At 41.3% G+C, this 19,482-nt stretch overlaps 1 protein-coding gene across 3 annotated transcripts; it reads left to right on the plus strand.

The window, feature by feature from the left end:
* Positions 1–1,196: 1,196 nt before the first annotated feature.
* LOC143832713 (TBC1 domain family member 24-like) lies at positions 1,197–18,398 on the plus strand. Of its 3 annotated transcripts, XM_077327522.1 has the most exons (8): positions 1,197–1,396; positions 6,295–7,330; positions 8,244–8,402; positions 10,481–10,544; positions 11,802–11,897; positions 13,287–13,548; positions 13,813–13,919; positions 14,047–18,398. In XM_077327522.1, exons 1-8 carry the CDS (start codon positions 1,264–1,266, stop codon positions 14,074–14,076), a joined length of 1,887 nt encoding a protein of 628 aa, XP_077183637.1. In that variant the 5' UTR covers positions 1,197–1,263; the 3' UTR covers positions 14,077–18,398. The 3 variants fall into 3 exon arrangements, with proteins under 3 accessions (XP_077183637.1, XP_077183636.1, XP_077183638.1); XM_077327521.1 differs by having other exon boundaries at positions 1,198–1,396; positions 13,813–18,398; XM_077327523.1 differs by lacking the exon at positions 1,197–1,396 and adding an exon at positions 5,923–5,943 and having other exon boundaries at positions 13,813–18,398.
* The last annotated feature ends 1,084 nt before the right edge of the window (positions 18,399–19,482 follow it).

Below are 19,482 nucleotides of genomic sequence, written 5' to 3' on the forward strand. Positions count from 1 at the left end.
AAAATATGAACAATTCTAGTAATTATTAAAATGGTTGGGTTTTTTCTGGCCTTTGGTGACCCACCCCTTCCTTGAAATACATTTCTGTGCTCTTGCCAGTAAATTAGAGACATGGAGCAGGTATGTGGAGTTCCACAGAAAGACTCCTATATGGTTTCCTGTGTTGTAGCAGGATCCTTTCAGAAAAAAAAGAAAGCTGCCAGACATTAAAACACACGAGATGCAGTGAGTTATTTTTTTCTAATCTTTGTGTTTAACTATGTGGGATTTTTAAAATCCTGTGCATTTTCTGATCTGTAATAAATGCATTTTAAAAATTCAGTATTTTTAATATGTGCATTTTAAAAAATCTTGTTCATTGGACAGTTAGGCTTTGGGCCCTTGCCACCTGTCAGTCACCTTGAGTGTGATGAAATAAGGTGGGATTGAAATGTCTTAAATGAATAATAAATAGATAATACAGCAAATTAGAGAGACATAAAGCTCAGTTTAGTTTCCAATCTCCAAGTGCAATCTCTCCAGTGCCTGCTTCCCTGGGTTAAGCAGATTTCAAATGACAGTGGCATACTCGGTTCCAAAGTGTTTGCCTTGTATGAACTCAGCTCATCATAATTTTTAAGCACATGACCTGCTAACCAGCAGAAGCTCTACAGACCAAACCCATTGTAAATTTATAGCAGCTTGGCCCCTTGTTTTTACACACACTAAGTGGCATAGAGTTGTCTGTTCAACACTCAGCATTCCCTGTTCATGTGATTCTATTTCTGTCTTCAAATAGAAACAAAGGATCCAGCAGGAAGCAGTCTGAGAGCCAGCCCCTGTGTTTATGTTCATCAGTTCAAGGACGTGGAATTATCAGAAGGACAGAAATCACCCCCCCCACACACACACACACACACACACAATACTGGCACCTCTCTCTCCAATATGCCTGTGTTTGTCTTTCAGGTACACATGGGTCTCATTCTCTTGTGACGTTGCAAGAGGGTACGGGTAAATAAAGTTTACCCTTGGAAAAATAAATGATCCTTTTTAATGGGTCCTGTTGATGTTTTGATCATTATCTGGCTTATTTACATCCCGCTCACTAAAGGGGCATATGGCAGGCCTGGGTGAGCGAGTAGGTGGAAGGAATGTTTTACCACTGTTTACACCAAATAAATATCTCCTTTGGGGAGGCACTGACCACAAAGGAGGCTTCAGGCCCAATAAATTAGACATAGGAGCAGAGCTTTTGTCAGGTCATTCAAGCAAGGACAAGGGATGCTAAAGGTTGGGCTGAATTATATCAGCCCTGCTGGGGGCCCTGGAATGGATCTGGACAAGACTGTGATACGGAAAAGAGCAAATTCTATGATGGATGATCTAAAGGAAAGCACCCAGGAAGCCACACAAGGTAAGCCATTTCCCAAGGGGTCATATCTACAGGGACCAACAACTAAATAATCCTGGCACACAAAGAGGGGAATAAAGTATGCTATCATTTAAGATTTTTACTGTTTGCAATTCCAGCACCTAACGGCCAAATTATCACTCGACTGGTACATCTGGGATGCTATGCATTTGGAAGAAATGGTTACTTTGATGGGTAACTAATTCTAGCTATTTTTAGGCTATGCAATGGACAGGGATCTGAGTCTGGCTGCTGGAGATTCAGGATCTAGTGTCGTCTTATAAGGGTTGAGACTTTCATATTGTTAGGTAGCAGGTATGTATTTGCTGCTGTGTGTGTGCACTGAGGGAGCCGCATCCCACACATTCACTACCCCCCCTCATGCCTGTGCTACACAGTCCAAAAGAAATGTCCCTCATAGACTACTGTGTATGCTTATGTTAAAGACGTTTTGCAGAAATGCTATATAGAATAAAATCTAAATAAAATACATATCAGTGTATGAGGAGGGGGGAGAAGAGTAATATCAATGAATGGATGGAAGGTCATTGACTGGCAGTTTAAACTGTCGATCCCTCATTGGGTTCTGACACAGAAAGAAATACAAATCTAAATTCATACTAGATTCTAGCCACAAGCTAGGAATATAATATTTTTAATGGGATGACAAATGAGAGTTCCTCTAGTGTCAATCTAGATGTGAAAATTTTTTCCTTCCTTCCTTGCAGCTGTATCTGTTTTCTTATATGAAGCACCTTGGGGGGGAGGGGGAGGTCCCATTTCTGTTTCTGTATCTGATGGCCCCTGCATCTGCCACCGTCACCTCCTGAAAACCAGTTCAGGGGAACACCCTGAGTACTGTACAACTGCAGCGGGTTGCTCCTGGCTTTCCAGCTAGAATGCTCCTCAAGAATGTGGTAGGTGGGACAACCATGATATTCACAACATGCATACGTTTGAAGAATGCTTCCCTTCTACCATATCATTAAACTGGTTTTCTGAAGTATAATAGGGTCAGGGTGCAGATAGGAGAAAAGAGCTCTACAGTTCTTACTGTTCCAGACAGTCTTTCCACAATGCGGGCAAAGGGAGCGAGGGCAGAACAAACAGGGGCCAATCATGGTGAGAGCTTCCTGTCCAAATATAGCTTGGAAAAGGAAATCCAGAAGTGCACATGCAACAGAATGTGATGGTTTGATCAAAGTAGCGACTCCAATCCTTAAATCCAGCGTAGAAGAGGCTGTAGCCTTGGTGGCCTTAGTAGTGAGAACAGAAAGGCAGGGGAGAACACATGACCTGCCTTGGGAATTATTTCCAGCAATGGCACACCATTTCCTCCAGAGGGCATTCAAATTCAACTGCCAGCTTGACAAAACCAGCTATGTTGTATTTTGCCTTTTTATTTTTTTGACGCTATTAAATATTGCCCCCCCCCCCGCACACACAATTTTAATGAAATAGAATAACAACAACAGTCCCTTTAATGGGCAGGGGACAAGGAAGGATTGAATGCAGTCACGTAGGAGGATGGTTGCCTTTTAAAATTGCAATGTTTGAAGGAACCCACAGGCAGATTTTCCCTAAAGTTTACAGTGGGTGGTAAAACTGTCATGTACACACAAATTCAAGGGGGTGGCTCTGTTGGTCTGAAGCCACAGAACAAACTTTGAGTCCAATGGCACCTAATACCAACAAAGTTTTATCCAAGGCATGAATCTTTGTGTGCACAACACACTTCTTCAGTTACAGTGTCGTGGAATGGAAATAATCTGTTCATACTTGTATTCCGTGACATTGTATCTGAGGAAGTGTATGTGCCCATAAAAGCTCATGTGCCACTGGACTCAAAATACACACACTAAATTACAGAGCAGACTGGCAACAATTAATGATGATCTTCCCTGATCCAATTTGACCTCCCTATATTTATGGGAAGGGGTTCCTAGCCTGCCTTGTCTCCCAGCATGCTTTGCTTAACTTATGCTCTGAACAGAGGACTGTTTTGTTCTCAAGTAGCTCCCATGGTGTAGAACTACATTCCAGCAATCTAGACCTCCCTCCACCCTAGCTCTCTGCTTTCTTGCATTTCCAACAATTATTGTTGTTGTTGTTGTATTTATTTCCCGCCTCCTCCTGGAAGCTTAAGGCAAGTCACAATCACATAAAATCCCCCCAAAACCCCTAAAACAGTAAAAAACTAATACAGATAAAATAGCCTATCGACCAAGAGTTGCGGAGAAAAAACTGATCCTAGACCAAGGTGTAAACTGCACGGAGCTTTTATTCCAACCCCAGATTGATTCAGTTCCTGCCCTCTACACAGAATGCGATTTCCGTTTGGATTTGGGGCGATTTAAAATTTCCTTCTGCAGCAAGAAGGATTGATCCAGAGTGACCCAACCTTTATTGTGCCATATCTCAGAGTGTTTTTAATCCTGAATATATTATAAAATCGCATTGTTTTGAATCAGGGCTCTCCTCTGTGGTAGAGGACCCGTGATTGGCCACAGGTGGTCATGTGATGAATTTGCCTTAAAGGAGAAGCCCCTAATTTCTCTCAACTTCTGTCGGTCCTGGATTTCCCCCCCCCCTTCTCTGCCTTTTTCGATCTTCTCCCCCTCCACTCCAAGAAAAGAAAGAGGCTCCCTGCTTGGCTCCTCTCCCCCCACCCTTCAAGAAAAGAAAGAGGCTTGGCTCCCCCCCCTTCTGATCTATCCTAACCACATGCAGAAGACTTTCCTGTTTCAATGGGGGGGGGGGAGAGGAAGATCCGAGTTAAAAGCGATCTGAATTCAACAGGATTGACAATGGAATAAACAAAGTAAGTGCAGACTCTGACCAAGTCCCACGTCCCACATGCCATCTAAAATTATTTCAGTGTCTAAAAATAAAAGTCAAGACCATGCAACCCTAACAACACAAAACTGGCTAGATGTTGGGGGGGGGGGGGGGTCACGGTCAGAGTAGTTCAGCAGTGGAATTGGCTGCCTAAGGAGGTAGTATATTCCCCCTAACTGGTGGTCTTAAAGCAGCAGCTGGACAGATACGTATCCTCAATTATTTAGGCTGATCTTGCATTGAGTGGGGGATTGGACTAGATGGCTTGTATGGTCCCTTCTAGTTCTAAGATTCTATAAGAACAGCATGCCTACTAGAGATGCTTACAACTCATCTCTAGTTCCTTTTTCTCCCTTGGAGAAAATAGTTGCTTTGAAGAGTGGATTCATTGAGGTCCCGCCCCACCTCAGATTCTGCCCACCCCTGGTCCCCCCCCCCCCAAGTCTCCACAACAAGATCACCAAGCTGGCCTTCTGGGAGGAAGAAACACAAATGGTTATTAATTAAAAGAAGCAAAAAAGTGGGTGTTTTTTGTTTTGCTTTGAGGTATTTTAGTATTAGTATTAATGAAATGCTTATATTGCTTCTGAAAGGCCAAGGGTGGTTCATCTTTTGTTCTTAATAAAAAGTACTAAGTGACTTAAAAAATTCTTTAGACTAATGTGGTTACCTGCAACTTCTTTGATATCTAAGTTTCATTTAATTAACAAGAAAGCAGGGCCTGATGCCACGGAAGTGGCTCAGTAAATACAAGTGTACTACCCATATGAGGCTCATTGCCAATGATCAGCTGACCACTTGGAAGCCAGACCAAGGGCCACAGTGTAAGATCCCAGTCTGTGCACCCACCTTAGTCTGTGCTTTTGTAATACTAGATCTGTTCAAGACTGCCAAATTCAAAGTGCCGTCTTCAACACAGAGCAAAGCAACAACATCCAGATGGGTGTTTTTTTGGTTTGGTTTGGTTTTTTGCGTGAGACGGTTATTGGCTGCTCTTTATTTTCAGCACTGAGCCATTGCAGCTGACACCCATAGACGTGCTCTGGCATTTCTATTTCCGTAGCATCTCTGCAGTACAAATTAATAATATAACAATGCTATAAATTGTTGGGCGACAGGTGCTAAGTGAATGCTAAGCATTAACACAATGTAACTTGCGGCTCCTCCAAGGGATTCTAGGAGAACAGCTCTGAACTCTTATTTGCTCCAGACTCACAACAGCAAGCTTGTGCTGAGCTATTTCTCCCACCTGTGGCACGACGCAAAATCTGCAGTCATATATGACTGTTTCGCCCATTGTATGACAGCCCCAGCCTCAACTATTTAGCCTATATTGTACTTCAGTCATTACTTAATTGCTATGGTATTTTAAAAATACCAAAAAGAAAAAATCTTCTGCAGAGAGAAAAAATAAGTTGTAGGGTCTGGTCGCTGGAGTCTTTTTCTCAGAATGTGTTTTGCAGTACAGATTTGCCATTATAGAGGGAGTCAAAACTTTGCAATTCTCCTTATTTGCATCATGTAACTTGTAGAGTTAATGTCCTGCAAATTCAAATCTTATTTGTAGAATCAGTTGGCGTTCTCTGTGCTGAAGACTGTGACTCCAGGGTAGTTTCCTGGGTCTTGTTCTTTTTGCTGTCTTGCAGAACATGTACTTTGGCATAACAAGGTCTGTTGGCCAGTTTGGGGTCCTAGATACTACTTTGAATTATGTAAGTTTTAACTCTTAGAATTCTGCCACCATATAAATATCTGATTGCTTTTTGTGTCATGATAGAGGATATAAGATGCCACCATCACTAAGGAATATGCTGAGGGTCTTCTTAAATAAACAATGTACATCCTTATATTTCGTATAAACAAAAGAACATAAAGTGACAAGAGTTCTTCCTAGCAGTTTGCTTAGCTATTTTTCTCAACGCCAACAGTAAAATCTGCAAATGGACTTCTAAACTTTATAGGAGACTTTATAGGAGACTTCTAAACTTTATAGGAGATATTTTAAAAAATACATCCATCAAGTGGAAAGATAAATCACTGAATAAGGTGTCTTTGTTCTATAGAAACAGCCAATCCATCTATAGTCTCTTTGGAAATCCCTTCAAAGACTGAGATGTGGATCAGCGATGCAATCTCCTGCCTAGGCACTAGTGAATTTGTAGATCACAACAAGATCCCCAAGTTGGACAAGCAGCAAGATACTCATGAACATTTCATTGGCAAGTCTGGTAAAGAGCTAAAGAAGTTGGCAAGGGAAGGACTTTGGGCTAAAAGTCATGCCCTAAGGGCACAGGCTTACCAGCACATTATCCAGCACATACCATGTCGGCGCATGACCCCTGATGCCTCTGTCTACAGGGATGTTGCCGTCAAGCTGTTCGAAGACCAGAGGGACAACTTTCACCCCTTGCCTGAATTCCTAGCAGGGAGCATCATGCCTGAATACTGCCTCACTACAGAAGGAGTTACTGCTATGAAAAAGATACTCCTCTGCATTGCCAACCTGTCCCCAGACATCACCTACTGCCCCCTGCTTCCAGCTGTGGTTGCTCTGCTGCTGCATTACAACCAGGAAGAGGCTGAATGTTTTGAGAACACCTGCCGACTCCTCTATTGCAATGCTTCCCATACTTCTTACATAGATTACTCCTTCCTCAGCCATAAGGCCTCCTGCATGACCTTTGGAGACTTAGCCAACAAGCACTGCCCAGCTGCCCACCGGCTCATAGCCAGCTCAGCAGATAACATTTTTGAGGTGTATTCTGAGTGGTTGGTGTGGCTGTTTGATGACCTGCCATTTGATTATGTCATCCGCATCTTTGACGTATATCTTCTGGAGGGCCAGAAAGTCCTCTACCGAATTGCTCTGGCCTTGTTGAAACAGTTCCAGGTCTCAGTGAGTTCTAAAGGACTGGATGTGACTGATGTCAAGGGGAGTTTGCAGACTTTTATGTGGGACATCCATGAGCACATGAGTGCAGAAAAGCTTTTAGAGAAGGCCTTTGCTATTCGGCTGTTCTCTCGCAAAGAAATCTGGCTGCTTCAAATGGCTAACAGGAAGGCTCTGGTGGAGAAAGGAGTAACCATGGTGCAACACAGGTACAAAATTCTAATTATCTCCTCTTTAGACACGTTGCATTCCCTGCTGAGAACAGTCTTCCAGATAAATTTATGTCAACAGATTATTCTTCCAGCTAATACAAACAATAATACAGTTATGGTCCTGAGGGCTTAATATCATCTGCCTGGTATCTGGAATCTGAATCCAGTCCTTTGCCTGAAGCCCAAGGGCATGTGTGTGCCGCAGAAATAACTCACTCTAGTTTACTGTGACATCAGCTCACCTGTCACTAAAGTGAGAAATCTACACACTAAATAAACAACATTCTGTGGCCATAAACAGAGGCAGCTTGAGTGATGGACTGGCCATGGCCATAGATTATGGCTTTTCTTTTGCCTGTATTTCTGACAGGACCTACCATACAAACCTGTTTTGAAATAATAAAAATAAGTGGTTAATCATTTAATGCCCATTGATGCCCATTACATTTTCCAGCTCTATTTGTGCTTAGTGCAAAAGTGCCTATGAGGCCATGACTGCTTCATCATTTCTTGCATCTGAAGAAGTGGGCTTTAATCTACAAAAATATATGAAAGAATAAAATTTTGTTGGTAGTTAAGGTGCTTGCAAAATTCCAATTTTGGAATGCCCTGTGATTATAAATTTTAAAATGGACAAAGGCACATAATGGTAAGATAATAACATTGTTTAGCTGAATAGTGTATTTTTATTAATGCATTACAGAGTTATGGAGATTACTGCTTTATTTTGCATTTCATTCTCTGAAAGCAACACAATGCACTATAATTAAAGATGTACAGATCAATGCAAACAACTTTCCAAGAGCTGGTCGTATATTCTGCTGCTAGAATATTTGCAGGAAGGGTGCTCTGTGGAATCTTTAGCAGTACTGCAGTCTTGACTTTTATCTTCCTTTCCTCTGTTGCACAGGCAATCATTCCACCTTACTGTGAATACCCATAATTTCACTTCTACTATTGTCACTGCTCAGGAGATGCGCATTGTGTGGTCCTGGATCCCTGAACGATTCTCTTTGTTCTCACCTGCTCTCTTATTCTCAACTTCTAAAGATGGGTATAGCTTGAAAAGGTAAAGCAGTATCTGAAGAAATTAATCTCAAGCAATCAGATTTATCCAGATAAGCTGAACTGAATAAGGCTATAGTGGTTTACATCAGCTAAAGAAATAGACCAATATGTTGAACAGAGGAAGATAAATTTTGAAGTTATTATCAATAGAACTGGCCGTTTGTAAAAGCTCCCAATCAGTTCTGCATCTCAAATTTCTAGGTTTTTATAATAATCTCCAAATAATAGTTAGCCAACCCTCTTGATAAGGGTACACATTCTTGGCTAACTAATTATCTTGTAACTTCAAACACCATACTTCAAATATCTTCTTTTAATAATGTAACTATGTACAACCAACTTCCTAATACCTTTTTCTAGGGTAATCCCCATATATTGTGCACATAGGCAGACAACTGTGTAGACTCAAGTTGGCTCACCAATAATTCATATTGTCACAACCTGGGAAAGGACCTGTATTGACTGTGGCCAGTAGCATGCTATCCCACCCCTTCCTTCTGAGTGCTGCTAACCATCAGCCACAGATGGCAGAGCAATGGAGAATGTGGAGTCAGAAGGGTGAAATATGAACATGGGATCCATGTCATTAACCTACACTTCACACCTGGCTAGTCTGTCTTGCAAAGAAATATGACTCTAGATACCTTTTGTCCAATTTCCTGTGTGTGTGTGTGTGTGTTTATGAAGTGCTGTCAAGTCACAACTGACTCACGGCAGCCCCAGCAAAGGGCTTTTAAGGTACATAAGAAGCAGAGGTGTTTTGCCATTGCCTTCCTCTGCATAATCTCCCTTCCAAGTACTGATCCTACTTTACTTCTGAGATCTGAGCAGATCATGCTATAGCATGCTGCTTTCTCTTCCCCAATTCACAATTAAAGAAGGAAAATAAATGTCATGCACAGCATCACATCGTAATCATCAATAACAATAGCAGCAACAAATAATGGCGAAAATACTATGGAAGGTCAACTGGTGGCAGAAATATATATGAGCCCCCGTCCTGTGCTTTTAGAAGATGCATATTTGAATATTGCCTAAAGAGCTATTGCAATATTAATGGCCAGTGGAATCTAATATTTAAGGGACTTCTACAAACTGAAAAAACATATTCATAATCATAGTAATGCTCCAAATTTCTAGACCTGGATCCTGCATGTGCTACTGACATTGTTATGTCAGTTTGATAAGAGCAAGTACCTTCTTCCCTGTTGCTTCCTAACTTTACCAGTTATTACATAACCCTGAATAATATCAGAAAGAAATGGAGGAATGTTTTATGCCTTTTATAGGTTTGCATAGGCATAACATATTGTTTGCACAACAATAGTTTCTACCAAAAGGCTGGCAGTAATCACAGGCTCCTGTTCCCTCAGCTAATTTAAATCAAATCCTAAAAGGGAGAGAGGTTTATTTTTCTGTGATGCAAGGTATACCAAAATGAGGAAACAACACCTGGATTTTGTAGATGTCTTGTGGGTATTGTAGTGTTATTACTCTAAATGGGAGCCACCATTTCCTGTAATACATTTCTGGCTTTCAGGAGGAATGCACTTGATTTTTAATGTCCTCCCCAAAACCCAAGTGCAAAGCACCAAAAGAATGTGGTTCAAGACTGAAGGAAGGGATATGAAAAAAGAAGCATGTGTATATAAGCATGAGCTTATATGCATATGTCATTTTATAGAAGAAGCACAAGCCTATTTTATGCACTTCAGAAATAGCCTCTGTTGTCAAGAGAGTGCAATAATCTTGCTTTGATTCAAAGGCTGGAATCCCAGGGAAGCCAAGAGGAGCTTGGAGTCAATAGTGATTCCTTCAAGGACATTCAACAGAGGTCCCAGAGCAGAAAATCATACATTTAGTTGAATGAGAACTCAGAGTATTACACTGACAGGAGTATTACACTGACATGTGGAAAGCCTCCTAGACACCTGAACCTCATGTAATAGGGGATTCTGGCTGATTTAAATCTTGCCACTCTGTGCCCTCCCCCAAGGTCTGAAAGTCCAATATGCTGTGCTTACACATAATACTCCACTCCTACTCAGATCATCTCACTTCCTTCTTTGTTTCCTGCAGGTTTTATTCCTGCTGTGAAGGCTACGAGCCAACCGTGCTGCTGTTAAAAACCACACTGGGGGAAGTAAGTGTCTTCTAAGTATCCCAGAGAAATGTAGGTGGGGCACTGTTTCTGAGGTTCCGAGATCAAAAGATAGCTAGAGGACACCTCATGCAGAGTTCCATGTACTGAGAATAAATTCTAAGTCTACAGCTCCTGGAGCTTACCCCTGCAGAAAACAAACTTGCATTCATTTACTCTGATATACAAATTCAATATTGACATACAGAACTCATTTTGAGGTATATACGGTGAGGTTTACCAAATCAGAAAAGTTATTTGAAGAGATGGAAATAACTACAGGAAAAGGAGATAAGGAGACATGACTCAAACGTGTTAGGTTAAAAAGCCTAGAACAGGATATCTTTAAGATATGGAGAATAACAGGAGGATGCTATGAACTTGAAGAACAAGAGTTGGTTTTTATATCTCGCTTTTCATTACCCAAAGGAGTATCAAATTGCCTTCCCTTCCTCTCCCCACAACATACACCCTGTGAGGTAGGTGGGACTGAGAGCTCAGACAGAACTGCTCTGTGAGAATAGCAGTAACAGAACTGTGACTGGTCCAAGGTCACCCAGCTGGCTGCATGTGCAGGAGTGGGGAATCAATTCCAGCCTTCCAGGTTAGAGTCCATTGCTCTTAAGCACTACATCAAGTGATGAGAATTCAATCGTGTTTCCCTGAGGCAACCATTTTACTCTCTTGAGATAGTTAAAGGCTACTGACAATTAATCAGGGAAAAGGAATAAAAACTATGTAATTATTACAAGGGGATGAGTAGATAGTACTACTTCAAATGTTAGTGTACATCTGTATATCACTGGGAAGAAACAGAAAGAACTGGAAGTTTAAGTTACTTTACAAATTACATGACAGCAAACCGCCCAGAGCTGCAAAGAAATGGGCGGTATAGAAATCTAAATAAATAAATAAATAAAATAAGTCTGTTATCTTATACATTTTTCTGTGTTCCAACTACTGTGAAGAGAGATCATAATTATATAGAACAGATTTTTTCACTCTCTAGATTAAAAGGCCTTTATATCCTGAGCCTAATTGTCTGTACCAGTTTATCAGCAGGTCATGCTATTGTGCTTGGTTTATCTCATGGTGTACAGCCCCATCTCTTTAAAATGGGTTGTTAATAATCTGAAAGTTTGTTTTAAAAAAATCTACTAAGCCTTTGTGAAAATACATTTTCTTGGCACTGTAGCTCTTTCTGGTGTCTAGTCACCATAGACTGTGAAGGTTCTTATTTTCTCCCTCCCTCACATGCAGGTATGTGGAGCATTTCTCTCCTCAGACTGGAGTGAAAGGAAAAAAAGCGGGGGAGCATCAAGCTTCTTTGGTACAGGAGAATGTTTTGTTTTCACAGTGAGTCGAAGATTACTTGCCATCATCAAGGAGAATAATTTTGTTTTATTTTTATCTATTTTAAACCTCTTTATCTACCAGACATGACTATTTTTAGGGATGTGCAAAATAGAAAGGGGGTGGGGAAGCAGATTCTTGTTGAACTTTCTTGCTGTTTGGTATATGTGCTGCCAGTGAGCACTTCTTGTTGTTTTATAAACTTGAGTTGAGTTCTTTAATAATAGATCTAGCCATATTAGGAATTCAATCCAATAGTCATTTCTATTGGTTTTAATGAACAATATATTTCTCGCTGTAACCACCCCACACATAGTTGGGGTTGTACCTCTTATCCAAAACATACACCATCCAAATATCAGACAGGTAAAAAAATGCATAAGCATTCTGATATTTGGATGGAGTATAAAACAACAAGAAGTGCTCACTCATATGTATACTATACTATACATATCACCTTTGGTGGTACAGGCCCTACTGTGGGGTAAAAGATGGACTATGCAGGTGAGGAATACTAAACCGTGTTTCACCCCAAAGACCTTGCCATTAGCATTTTTCTTCCAGTATGACTGACTTTTTGTGGTAGATCCTGGCCTGGAGAAAATATGCCTCAACAATAGAACACAGCAAAATAAGGATGGGTAGGGTTGCCAACGAGCCTGCAGAAAAATGTCCTGCCCTTTATATGTGGGAAAGGGAAGTATGGACATAAATAAATTACCTGATAAAATACCATCCCGTTAAATCTCTGCTGGAGGGACTGGTCATTTTTTTCTCTCTCCAAGCAGTTGGCAATTCCAAGTAATGGGGGAATTAGATTTACTCACACATGCATCCCAATTAGGGTTGCCAGCTCTAGGTTGGGAAATACCTGTAGACTTTGGAGGTGGAGCTGGGAATAAGCAGGAATTTTTTTGGGGGGGGGACCTCAATGGAGTAGAAAGCCAGAGTCCACCCTCCAAAGCAGATGCTTTCTGCTTTGATCTCTGTCACCTGGAGATGATTCCTTGTAAAACCAAGGAATCCCCAGGTCCCACCTGGGGATTGGCATCCCTAATTCCAATTCTGGAGACTCATTAGGTGGGTTTGGACATGTAATAAGACTTGGTAATGTCATATTGAATAGCAATATTAATAGCAGAATTTCTACACAGCCTTTGGGTGGGATGTTGGGTGCTAGCCTTTAGCAGTGCTTTGTGTGACATCGTCATTTATCCTTCAGCAGTTCATCCAGAATGAGTTCCATCAATAGTCCTTCACTGGTACTGGGGAAGGGAGGGTTAGCATGTCTTCAGTCTTTCCTTCCAGATGTGGTATTGTAGATCAGCCTAATTCTCTAAGTCAGGGACTGCCTTGATAGAGTTCATTTGATGTACATTCTTTGTTCTAAAGGTGAAGCCTGAAATGGAGCGATACGAGTGGGTGTTCATTAAGAAGCCAGAACAGGCCAAAGCCATGCCTCGCTCCCCACGACAACGTTCTCCATCTCCCTTCTCTCCTGAAGGCCGCACAACCAGCTCAAACTACCTCACTGTACCAAAGTTAGACATGATTAAATACCGCCTCTCTCCATTCCTGGCTGTTAGACACTTCAAGCTGCCTTCCAAAACAGCATCTATGTTCATGTCTGGGACTCAGGATGGAATTGTCATTGGTAACTATTCTCTTTTAATTTTATACCAGCCACAGAGTTGATAATGATACCAGCAGCCTTGCTTGGAATACTGTTTATAGTTCTGGTCACTGTAATGTAAAAACAACATTATAGGGGTGGAAAAAGTACAACGGAAAGCAACCAAGATAACTAGAGGGTTGGAGCACCTTCTGTATGAGGATTTTTCAGTTTAGAATAGTCAATCAAGGGGAGACATGATAGCTTATTATACAATTATCAGTCATCTATGGTGTTGTTTTCCAGGTGGTGGAGGTGGGCAGGCCCTATTTATTGATGCTGATCTGCACCACGGGAGAACAGAACACTGTGAAACATTTGATAACTCCCCTCTCTGCCAAGAAAACTTTCAGGTACAGCTCTTAGAAGTATGGGGATTTCAGAACTCTTGAGGATACTCTCTGGGCCAAGGGAAGAGATGAAATACTTTGGCTCCTTATGAAGCGATACAACATTTCAGACTGAGTTTCCTCTCTACAGCAACCAAGTGAAATAAGAGACATCAGATGAAACGCTCAACTTTCAATGATGGTCCCACAAGACGGTGCCAGTAGATTTCATTCAGTGCAGTGTGTCATATTGGAAATCTCTTTCATTGGCATTTGTGCTATTATGTACAGTGTGTACAATTGGAAATGGAGGGGGGGGGAAGGGCTATGAAGACAGATGACTAAGACCCGGAATAAACTCTTTACTTACAACTTAAATCAAGATGCTTCTTACAGCTGCTTTATTGCTGTATTCTTGTATTGTATCTCCTTACAAGCTTTGCAGGAGTCTCACCCTAGCAGAAGCCAGTACTTGGATATAAACTTTATTCTGGTAATTGAAAGCTTATAGTATATATCTTCTTTCCCAAATCTCCAGTGCCATGCTACTCAGTCGCAGACCCACCAACATCTTTAAAATCATCATATACTATAAGAAATAGCAGACATTGATTCTCATATAATATTCAAGTGGTTTTGAAGCATGGCTGCGTTTGCCAATAGAGAAAGTTGCTTTGTTGTTGTTATGTGCGAAGTCGTGTCCGACCCATCGCAACCCCATGGACAATGATCCTCCAGGCCTTCCTGTCCTCTACCATTCCCCGGAGTCCATTTAAGTTTGCACCTACTGCTTCAGTGACTCCATCCAGCCACCTCATTCTCTGTCGTCCCCTTCTTCTTTTGCCCTCGATCGCTCCCAGCATTAGGCTCTTCTCCAGGGAGTCCTTCCTTCTCATGAGGTGGCCAAAGTAGTATTTCTAGAAAGTTGCTAGAGAGCTAGAAATACTATTTCCTTGGCGATGCATCTTTGCACCTTTTTAAAGGTGTTACACTGGAAAATAAACTGCAGCATTAGTAGAATTTGTTTTGTTCACCAGCACTCCTTCTGTCTTCTATAGTATACCCGTACCGACAAGCATTCTGAAATTTTGTTTTGACCATAGGGACAGTCTGTCCCTATGGTTAAAACAAAATTTCAGAATGCCCTCGAGCCATTGTGGACCTTCTCAAGAAAAAGGTGGGAGAAATCTACAGACTTGGGGGTCTTTCTAGATGAAATGCTTTTTATCAGTTGTACAAACCCTCCAGGCATCTTGTTCTTTTCTGTAAAATAAAATTAAGAAATGTCAGTAGAAGATTCGCTATTAAAAATAATGCTCCTTTCCATGGAGTGTTTTTAGAGCAGGGATGGGAATTGAAAAGCCAAACTTCCCATAAAAATTAAAAGAAAACTGCCTTCAGTAGTCAGGGTTGTCAATTATTATTCCACATGCCAGTATCATTCTAGCTTGCACCAATGAATAAAAATGCTGCCTGGTATTCTCTTTACCACCAGGGATGTAGTATGAATGTCGCCACATGCTAGCAAACATCATTGATATTCAAAGCAGCATGTACATCATTATCCAAGCACTGAGTCTATGTATGTTAATAGGGTTAAGATACATGTCTCCTAATATGTTTTGGATTTTTTTCTCATTAGAACTGTGCTTCCTGAGATAACCAACATGTTAAATGAATCTAAATATATCTTTCCCCCAATTATTGCTGATTTTCCTGTGCTTTTCTCCATCTGTGAAGCACAGAAATGATCAATATATCCCAAGGCGACATTGTCAGATGTGCCATGGCAATATGTAACTAAGGCTATGTAGAATAGACAACTACAGAGATTGTGGATAGGTGGCAGAAATGCCACTGAGTTGAAGGCTACATACTTGATGTAACCAATACAACATAGATAGCTTAGAAAGAAGCAAGTTCCAACACAATGGTTAACTATTGAGAAAGGAGCAGATCTTAAAATCAAAGTATTGCTTGGGTTTCTAATATTGCTGTTGAAGGGTATAAGTTACTGTTTGTTTCCCTTCCTAATTGTACCTGAGCCTGTGTTGCAGTTGATCATCCTTATCAAGAACTCCTGATAACACTGAAGGAAATTATTCAGAAAGGGATGGTGTAGAAACCCAAGGGACTGTAGAAACCCAAGGGGTACTGAATGTGGAAGGCGTTTTTTCCAGGTTCTTCCTAGTTCTGAAAAAAGATGAAGGGTTAAGACCCATTCTGGATTTACGTAGGTTGAGTAAGTTTATTAAAGTTCTGAACCATCTTCCTCTCATCAAATATTGAGTTTCTCTCAAAAGGAGATTTGTTTTCAGTCCTAAATCTCATGGACACTTTCATAGTTCTATTGAATTTGCCTTGACTTGAGAATTTTTGGGCTTAGCCAAGCCAAATCATTCATCCCTATTCTGTAGTATTCTGAGAGCCATCCACGGGGCTGGAATGTTGAACATTCAAGTGGATACCCTCATCAGAGTGTATACAAATCCTTTTTACATTAGAGAGGTGTTTGATGCATAGGCATATCCAGCAGTGGACCCATTTTCTATTGTGGGGTCTACAAATCCCTACTGTTCTGTTCTCTGGCAAGCAGCAATCCAAATTCAATTGGAAATGTTTTTCAGTTCCACTGGTCAGAGACAATGGTCTATGTGTTCCCTCCCTCTCCCCTCCTAGGCAGGGTAATAGGGAGGGTGAATTCAGACCACTCACAAGGAATCCGAATCACCTCCTTTTGGCCCTGCCAAATTTGATTTGTGGGTTATCCAAAAGGGTGTCCATTCCTCTCCTCATGGTCCCAGACCTGTTGATTCTGAGCCCGCTTTTCCATCATGGTATTTCCCATCAGCACCTTATAGCTGGGAAAGTATAGCCACAGGTGGCTCCTCTTCCAGGGACATCTGGGAAGTTTTGGTGCAGAACCATAAGCCGTCAACGAAATATTCAAATAAGGTGACGTGGATGCTATTTGAAACCTGGTCTACTGTCAAGGGTATCTGTCCTTACACCTGCCCTGGCTACAGTTCTTGAGTACAAACAATAGAAAGAGGACACACTCTATGGTCAAAACAAAATACAAACTACAAAATCTGTGCATGGAATAAGTTGTACAATCAAATATAATAATCTCAAAAACTGATTCAAGTAAATCTTCTAAATAATTTTCTCATTCACATCCGGTTTGTAGACTGATTATTTTAATTTCTCAGAGTTTAGTCACCAATCATGAACTTGCTTTATTAATCCTCATCAAATACAGACAGGCATACAGAGCTTTTCTAATGACTGTACAGACTACAAAGTGCTCAAAGCCAGTAATATCTGCAAACAAATTCATAACCAGTGTACTTGTCACACTGTATATTGAGATATTAAAATAATGTAGAGTAGCTGGGGTGGAGGATAAGGGCTGTTTAATCACCACAAAATGGTAGAGATGCTTGAGAAAATGTACCTTTCACTAGAACAGGTACAGATACCTCATAAAGTAGGGCATACACACTAGCACTTGCCAAAGATAGCATAATTGGCTGCCTGTCCTATCTGAGGAAAAGCAAAAAGTGGCAGCTAGCCTGAAAGTAGGACAGCCCCTATCAAAAGCAGGATTCTCTCCCCACTGTAGCTTACAAAGGAGACAGGTCAACTGGAAAAAAAGAGAGGGAAAGGCAGCATAATTGTAGATGTTTCACTTTATTAAAATGACTGCTTTGCTCTATGTGAAAGGAAAAGAACCCGGGATATACTTTTGACAATGAACCACTGAATCCGGCTAAGAGCTCCATCATGCTCCAGGCTCCCTTTAAGTGACACTTCGGCTGAATTTGTTAGCAGTCTTTCTATAAATATTTGATCCCCACATTACTTTCAAGAGAATTTTTAAAAGATGGCAAAAGAAGCCAACTGTTTGTTCCCTCTTTTGCAGCTTCAATATTATGGCAGGATCAAAGAAGTGCAGTGGCCTGAATTATGCCATGGCCCATGGGCACTGATGTTTTCTCCAGAGGGCTGCCTGGCATTACATTTTTCTAACCTGGAGGATGAATCAGGTGTCTGCTGCAAGGGGCATCAAATTAACACTGTCTCATATGACAGTTTGGGGGCCCCTTTTCAGCCATTGTGGCTTTAAGTTCACTTTGTCCATACAGTAATCACCCACCCTTTCCCTGAGTTCTTTTTGTTAGCATTATAATGGATCCAACAGGTGAAGACTACTAAAGAGTATTTACACTTGGTGATGCTAATATTTGTAGACCTTTGTATAGTGGATACCATAGAAACATTTGGAGATTGAACCACATACATATTACCATAGGATTAAGGTCATATCCTTCTGATATATGGTAAGAATCCATTTAAAGAGGACTTATTATTAAAGGTTAAAGAGTATCTTACACCACTGACAAAAATACCAAAAACAAAAAATACCTAGAAATTTGTTTTGATGTTTTGGAAGTTTGAAGGATTGTTTATAGTGGAATAAACTATTATTTGCCATCGCCAGCTTGAAAATCATTTCATTTGTTAGCATTATAAGGGATGGCATGTTTGTGTATGTGTGATTTCTAAGGAGCCTGTGGCATCTAGAGAGGTTAAAACCTGATGCTTCTGCAAGATGACATCTGGTATGTGTTTTATCCTACATACCCTAATGATGGTATAGAAACCAGTCACTAGGATGCCAGGACTAGGGAGATCTTTGCAAGTAGCTTGTCTACCCCATCTCCAAGCTAAGCAACAGATAGCTTTAACTGTAAATAAGAACTGCGTTTATCTTTGGTACACAACCTCTTTGCCAGAGGAAAATAGTATACATCCTAGGCCTTTCAGGGTGATGGCTGACCCCTCCCCCCCTGATGTCAGTCAAATATCAGAGACTTGTTTTTTTATCTGTAAAAGTGGTGATGGTGGGGGGCTAGGAGGGACTGGAGAAAGGAGGGGAAAAGGCAGAAATCCTGCTCCCCAGCTCAGCCTTTCTCAACATTTTTACCATTGAGAAACTTCCTGTCATGCCCTCAGAAGTCACATGCCACCAGAAGTGCCATCACCTAGACATTCCTACAGGATGTGACATCATCAGGTCACTCCCACACCACAGGAAGTAACAGGGCAGAAATATTTTGTGAACAGAGCTATACCTGCACTCTGGGATGAGTACCAGTTTGCTCTTCTTCACCAAAGGGAGCCTACAGTGGGGGCCTGCAGAAAAAGGGCTGGGGTAGGGCTATACTGAACTGTTGCATCCATCCCATCCAACGGCAGAGAAAAAGAGTTGGTTTTTATATCCCATCTCTCACTACCCGAAGAAGTCTCAAACCAGCTTACAATCACCTTCTCTTCCTTTCCCTGTGTGGTAGGTGGAGCTGAGAGAGCTCTAAGAGATCTCTGACTGATCCAAGGTCACCCAGCTGGCTGCAGGTGGAATGGGGAATCAAATGGGGAATAAAGGGCTCTTGCTTGCCAGAGGAAGGCAGTGCATTGGGGGAGCTGGGAAAAGAAGAACATTATCTCAGGAACTGACTGCTAGCTCCGCCCTCTGCTGAGTAGGCATTTGTGCTATAAAAGGCTCTTGCTTGCCAGAGGAAGG

Source organism: Paroedura picta, chromosome 3 (assembly GCF_049243985.1).
Source record: "Paroedura picta isolate Pp20150507F chromosome 3, Ppicta_v3.0, whole genome shotgun sequence".
Lineage (NCBI taxonomy): Eukaryota > Metazoa > Chordata > Lepidosauria > Squamata > Gekkonidae > Paroedura > Paroedura picta.

What these genes read in the sequence shown, in the direction of transcription:
- LOC143832713 (XM_077327521.1), top strand. Translation starts at nt 1,264, where the DNA reads ATGCTAAAGGTTGGGCTGAATTATATCAGCCCTGCTGGGGGCCCTGGA. An exon ending in GTAACCATGGTGCAACACAG is followed by an intron (nt 7,331 to 8,243) that starts GTACAAAATTCT and finishes TCTGTTGCACAG; the next exon opens with GCAATCATTCCACCTTACTG. An exon ending in GATGGGTATAGCTTGAAAAG is followed by an intron (nt 8,403 to 10,480) that starts GTAAAGCAGTAT and finishes TGTTTCCTGCAG; the next exon opens with GTTTTATTCCTGCTGTGAAG.